This window comes from Rhinolophus hipposideros (genome assembly GCF_964194185.1).
Source record: "Rhinolophus hipposideros genome assembly, chromosome: 11".
Classification (NCBI taxonomy): Eukaryota; Metazoa; Chordata; class Mammalia; order Chiroptera; family Rhinolophidae; genus Rhinolophus; species Rhinolophus hipposideros.
In genome coordinates, this window is record NC_138057.1 from 35,275,312 (window position 1) to 35,281,619 (window position 6,308).

A 6,308-nucleotide genomic window follows, 5' to 3' on the forward strand; every position below is an offset into this window, starting at 1 on the left:
AGTGGCTGTACCTTTTTGCCCTAATACAGTGGTGTATGAAAACACCCCCTTTTCTGAACCTAGCTAACACTTTTTAACCTTTGCCAATCTGGATGGAATGACATCTCACTTTTAATATAGATTCTATATTGTATTTTTATGTTTATTCTTTTAAAGGTGCCTTGTCCTGTTCATTCTTATTTTCCCCGAAATGAAGTATTTTTCAATGATCACAGCCATAGTTTAACCTGCACGTTCACAGGGCATTCGAACTTGCCATAGATATCCTTAAGAGAAGACTTTACGTTTGTAGCGCAAATCACTAAATAATGTGGGTCATTATTCTGCTTACTGTAGAAGATTTGCAGGATATTGATGATAATGATGATAAAGTTTAGGCATAGTTCATCTAAAATTTTAGCTTACTGAGTCATATAGGATAAATTACAAAATCTGAGTCTTTGCCTCCTTATTTATAAAATGGAGATAATGATGCAGATCTCTGTATTGTTCCAGGGATTAAATTTAAAGTACCCTAGATACAAAGTCTCAGTAAAGGTGAATTCCCATTTTCCAGCAAGACCTGATTAAAAAACTTAAGCTTCTGCACACCTTCTTTCCTAGGCTTTTCTGGGCTTGTAGTGAAAGGGGCAAGAACATTGGTACTGAGTCTTAGCTGTAGGAAGGGTCAGCCCAGGGTGAAGGCCAGGTGATTGAAAGGGTCTGTAATTCCTAGGTCCTCAAGTCTGCAGGGAACTATCGACAAAGTAAAGCTACAAGGCTTAAACATTTATGGGCTTGGTTTCTTGCTATACAAATTGAATTGTTTCCTTTGGATTACTAGAGTAGATCTGAAAATTAGTTTTAGATTGCTTTGAAATGACTCACCCAATTCTAGAAATGCCATACATTGCAGCTCGCCCTACTTTGATGAGAAAGATACACTAAATTTTTCTCCATAGTTTTAATATTGGAATCAACTTTACCTTTTAACTGTTGACCAAACTGCCTATAATTTTCAGAGTGAAATGGAGAGAAATCATACATCATATATTCATCGTTCCTGTAGCTTAAAAAGGTTTGTTTTCCAAGTAGAATGGCGTCTTGTGAGCCCATTTGGGGGGAAAAACCTATTCAGTGTTAGAAAAGAAGTAATCAGCAAATATTACTGAGTGCCCACTATGCACTAGGCCCCATGTTAAATGTGGTAGGAGCTACAAAGTAAGGCTTTTGATTCTTAAGGCATTTGATTCTTTTGATGGGATGGGACAGTTATGAGTTCTTTTAAAAAAAATTTTAAGAGCGAGACATTACATTATGGAGTCTTTCCAAAGCATTCAACTTAGTTTTCATTGATACAGCAATTTGTTTTTACATTGATATATTTTGTATAACTTTTATTTAGATATAATTCATATATTATAAAATTTACCCCTGTTCAGTGTACAATTCATGGCGTTAGTATATCCACAGATAGTTGCAACCCCTACCATTCTCTAATTCCAGGACATTTTCATCACTTCTAAAAGAAACCCTGTATCCATTAGCAGTTATTCCCCATTTCCCCCACCTCAGCTCCCAGCAACCACTTATCTACTTTCTGTCTCTACAGATTTGCCTATTTGTACTCCTTTCACTTACCCTCATATTTTCAAGGTTCACCATGTTGTTGCATGTATCAGCACTTTGTTCCTTTTTATTGCTAAATAATTATATACCACATTTTGTTACCCACTCATCAGTTGACGGACACTTGAGTTTCTATTTTTTAGCTATTAGGTCCTTTTTTCCATATATTTATTTTTTAATTAATGTGTTTTTCAGAACATTTTTAGATTTACAGAAAAATTGAGGTGACAGTGTGTTTCCATGTCTCCCCCTCCACCACCCCTCCCACACACCCACAGTTAACATGTAATCCTATGGTACATTTGTTACAATTAGTGAACCAATATTGATACATTATTAACTAAAGGCCATAGTGTATTCAGATAGCCTTAGTTTTTCCCTAATGTCCTTTTTCTCTTCCAGGATCCCATCCAGGTTTCCACATTACCTTTAGTAATCATGTCTCCTTAGACTTCTGGTGGCTGTGACAGTTTCTTTGGCTCTGCTTATTTTGGTGACTTTGATAGTTTTGAGGAGTACTGGTCAGGTATATAGGATGCTTCTCTATTAGAATTTGTCTGTTTTTCTCATGATTAGATTGGGATTCCGGGGGAGAAAGACTGCAGAGTGCCATTTTCATCACATCATATCAAGGGGATATACCATTAACATGATTTATATCTGTTGATGTTGACATTGATCACCTGATCATCTGGCTGAAGTTGTGTTTGTCAGGTTTCCCCATTTACAGTTAAATTCCCCCCACACACACTGTACTTCCTGGAAGGAAGTCACTACGTGCTGCATACAATAAACGAGGGGGGAGTTACACTCTACCTCTTCAAGGGTGGAGTATCCACATAATGTGTTTGGAATTCTTCTGCAAGGGAGATTTGCCTCTTCCTCCTACCCCCATTTAAAATTTACTAATTTATTTTTATCAGTATGGACACATGGATGTCTATTTTATACTTCAGGTTATAATCCAATATTACTTTATTTTGTTGCTCACATTGTCCCAGGTTTGGCCACTGGGAGCTCTTTCAGTTGTCTCCTCTGTGTCCTTTGACATACTATCATCCGTGTGTGTGTGTGTTTCTGAGTGTGTCCCTACTTTTTTCCTTTCATTTTTAAATAACCCAAATCCCCATAGAAGTTGACTCTAGGAAAACTAATAACACCCCCTTTCCCAGGTAATCGGATTCCTATGCTGATGGAGGAACTATGCCTTACCTGCAGGGAGTTGTGGGGAGGCATCTGGGACTCCAAGTTTGAATAAGACGCCTGTTCTGCCCTCCTGAGCTTAATTTAGTGGGTCACACAAGTGGTAATTGGTAAATTTGGGATTCAAACACAAATCTATTAGGCTCAAAACCTCCTGTTATTTGTCCTACTTCAAGCTACAAATAACTGGGAAGCCTCAGGGCAAACACCTCAGGAGTGGAGGATAAGACTTTAAAAAGACTTGCAAGAAAGCATTCTTCAAAATTTCATCCTGAAGGCATTAGCTATTTTAAGCTACTTTTTATTCTAAAGGCACTAAACTCGTTTTTAATTATATTTTGACCTTTTGGTTGGCTTCTGACGTCACTGAAAATTCATTATCATTTTACAAACACTAATGGAAGATTTATTGTGTGACAGTGGCCTAATGCACTATTCTTTTATGCTGTATTTCTCTTAGATGACACCTCAAATTCTTTTCACAAGTAGGTGGGTTTAAAATTATGAACATATATTATGACAGTGTTTTACCATAAAATTCCTATTTCTATAACACACATTGTTATATTCCACCATACTGCTACTTTTAGTCTCTGAGATGGTTTAGATGAAGCCAATCTAAAAATCTTGTTATCTCCAAGGATGTCAAGCGAGTGAGTTAATCAGAGCTTCTCTCCCATGTGAGCGATGAATGACAACCCAGTGACTTAAAGACACTAAAACTACAGCCTCTCCTTGCCTCACTTAAGTTTTGAGTTTTATTTATTATAATAGAAGTGCTAAATATTGTTTTTACTGAAAGGAAAGGGGGGAGGGGGAGATAGAAATAGAGAGAGAGAGAGAGAGAGCCCTTATAGATTGGGTGTATCCCTTGGAGTTGTGAGGCAATTTTGTGAAAACAATTTTTCAAACTAGGTCTGTACCAGTTAGTATATGGCAAAATCAATTTAGTTGGTCGTGGCCATTTAAAAAAAGAAAAATATCAGTGATCACTCTAGTGTAAGCACATTGCTTTACAAAACCATTGTAGTTATGTAACTCTGTATATGCAAGATTGTGTTATAAAATGTATTTCATACTGTGGTTAAATGTTCAAAGAAGTTGGAGAACCACTGCTGTAAGGAGAGTCCTCTCTAGCCCTCCTGCTTTCCCTCTACCCTGAACATCCCCAACTTAATGTCAGGACATTTCAGCCTTTTCAGAAAACTGGCCTCAGGGGTCACTTTTGGAGAGCTGGGCTGGGGGTGGTGGTGGTAGGGACAACGCAACAGTCCTTCACACCCCCCTGAGCTTGGGGATATAGTTGGAACATTAAAAATATTTCAGCTTATCATTCTGGATCAGGACAGAATCCACCAATGACAATGTGGGATTAACCAGCTTTGAAACACCAAAACATACTTTAACTGTTACACATTCTTTTACAAACACCGTGTACCTGTCAGTGCTCCCTTCCCCCCATTTCTATCTTCCAGGAGAGGCCTCTGAATATCGAGGTGGCCGTAGATTTGGGGGTATCATATTTTCCTAAACGCTTTTTATCTGCGCGGTTTTAAAAGCTTGTGAACACAGTCTATGCATATCCGAGCGCGATTGGGTGGCTAACCTGAGGAGTGGAGCATCTTTGGTGGCGGGTGGGTGTAAGGAGGAGGCGGCTGAAGGCTCTTACCGAGTCGGGTAATGCACAGCGGACCCTCATCATTGGACCGAGAGGAAGTAGGAGCGCCGTGAGGTAGGACAAGAAGGGATATAAAGGGTCGAGGGGAGTCCACCACACGGACTCGATGAGGCTTAATAAAGGGCCAAGCTCACCTTTGCTGGACGGCGTTGTAAAGCAAGAGAAACCAGAAGCCAAGAACACCTAAAACGGTCACCACGAGGATTCCCACTTTGGGGAACACCCTGAACCCAGGCTTCCAGCCCAGCCCACCGCGAGCCAGGTGAGCGGCGCCCACCTCCCCCGCCGCTGCAGGACCGGCTCTTCCATGAACTTGCCCGGAGCTGAGCTCCTTCGCTCCACACCGCCGCGCAGCCTCCGGGGCTCCGACGGGGAAGACGGGGAGATCGATATCCTGGGAGAGGAGGAAGATGAAGACTACGAGCAGGAAGAGGAAGACGACGAGGCCGGGGGGAGCCCGCAGTTCCTGCCGCAGCCGGAGCAGCAGGGGGCGCGGCGGGGCGCGCGCGCGCTTCCGGACGAGCTCGCGGTGAGCGGCGGCCGCCCGCGCGACTCCCCTGAGTCTGGCACCACGTTCAGGGCCCCGACGGGGTCTGCGGAGGCCTCCGGGGACGCCCCACCGCCGGCGAAGCCCCCCTACTCCTACATCGCACTCATCACCATGGCCATCCTGCAGAGTCCGCACCAGCGCCTCACTCTCAGCGGCATCTGCGCCTTCATCAGCGGCCGCTTCCCCTACTACCGCCGCAAGTTCCCCGCCTGGCAGAACAGCATCCGCCACAACCTCTCGCTCAACGACTGCTTCGTCAAGATCCCCCGCGAGCCCGGCCACCCGGGCAAGGGCAACTACTGGAGCCTGGACCCTGCCTCCCAGGACATGTTCGACAACGGCAGCTTCCTGCGGCGCAGGAAACGCTTCAAGCGCCCCCACGCGCCCCCAGGAGCGCACCTGCACCACCCCTGCGCCCTGCCCGCGGCACCAGCCGCCCTGCACGGCCCCTACCCAGGCCTGCTGCTCGGGCCGCCAGCCCCGGCGCAGCCTGTCCCGGGGGCCTACCCCACCGCCGTCCCCGGGAGTCGCCAGTTCGCGCTGCTGCACCCTCACCCCCTTCGCTACCTGCTCCTGTCCGCCCCGACCTACGCTGAGGCGCCGAGTAAAGCGCAGGGCGCGGACCTGGGGACCCCCCGCGCCCTTCCGGCGTTTCAGTCCTCCAGGGGCTCCGTGGGCTCCGTGGAGCCGTGGGAGGAGGGCAAGGGGCCCGCGCCGCGGCCGGGAGGCGGATGCCTTTCGTTCAGCATCGAGAGTATCATGCAAGGGGTCCGAGGAGGGAGTACAGGGGACGCGCAGAGTCAGCCCACGATCCCGTGGGGCTCCTGCCACCTCCTGCAGCGCCCGTCTGGCCTGTTGAGCCCCCAGGCCGCTGCCCCCTTGCTCCACGTGTCCGCCGCAAACGCTGCCCGGACGATGTTGCAGCAGCAGCAAGACTGTGCCAACAAAGGCTCGCTGCCAGGCAGGCACCTGTCGGCCGCCGCGGCGCTGCAGGGGTGTCCGCCGGGCGCGGAGGACTCTAGGCTGAAGTCGGGCGGAGAGGGGACCTCGCCGGCCTTTTGAGGAGCACCCACGCCCTGCGCGGGCACCAACTCCGCGGGGCGGACCCGGAGCCAAGCTGCGGAGCTGAGCGAGCGGGATCCCGCTCTCCCCGCCCCGACCTCGCGCACGCTGGACTGCGGTGGGCGTGTGCATCGCCGTCCCGCAGCAGAGCAACAACCAAGTTCGGTTCGCTGCGCAATGTTTACAAAGGAAAAGTTAGATTCTGTT

General features: G+C 47.0%; 1 protein-coding gene across 1 annotated transcript; it reads left to right on the top strand.

Moving 5' to 3' along the window:
- Window positions 1-4,796: 4,796 nt before the first annotated feature.
- LOC308504752 (forkhead box protein D4-like 1) lies at window positions 4,797-6,101 on the top strand (the record flags this gene model as incomplete). The annotated part of the gene is made up of 1 exon (XM_081065964.1): window positions 4,797-6,101. The coding sequence occupies one exon, from the start codon at window positions 4,797-4,799 to the stop codon at window positions 6,099-6,101; it is 1,305 nt and encodes a 434-aa protein (XP_080922090.1).
- Window positions 6,102-6,308: the final 207 nt, after the last annotated feature.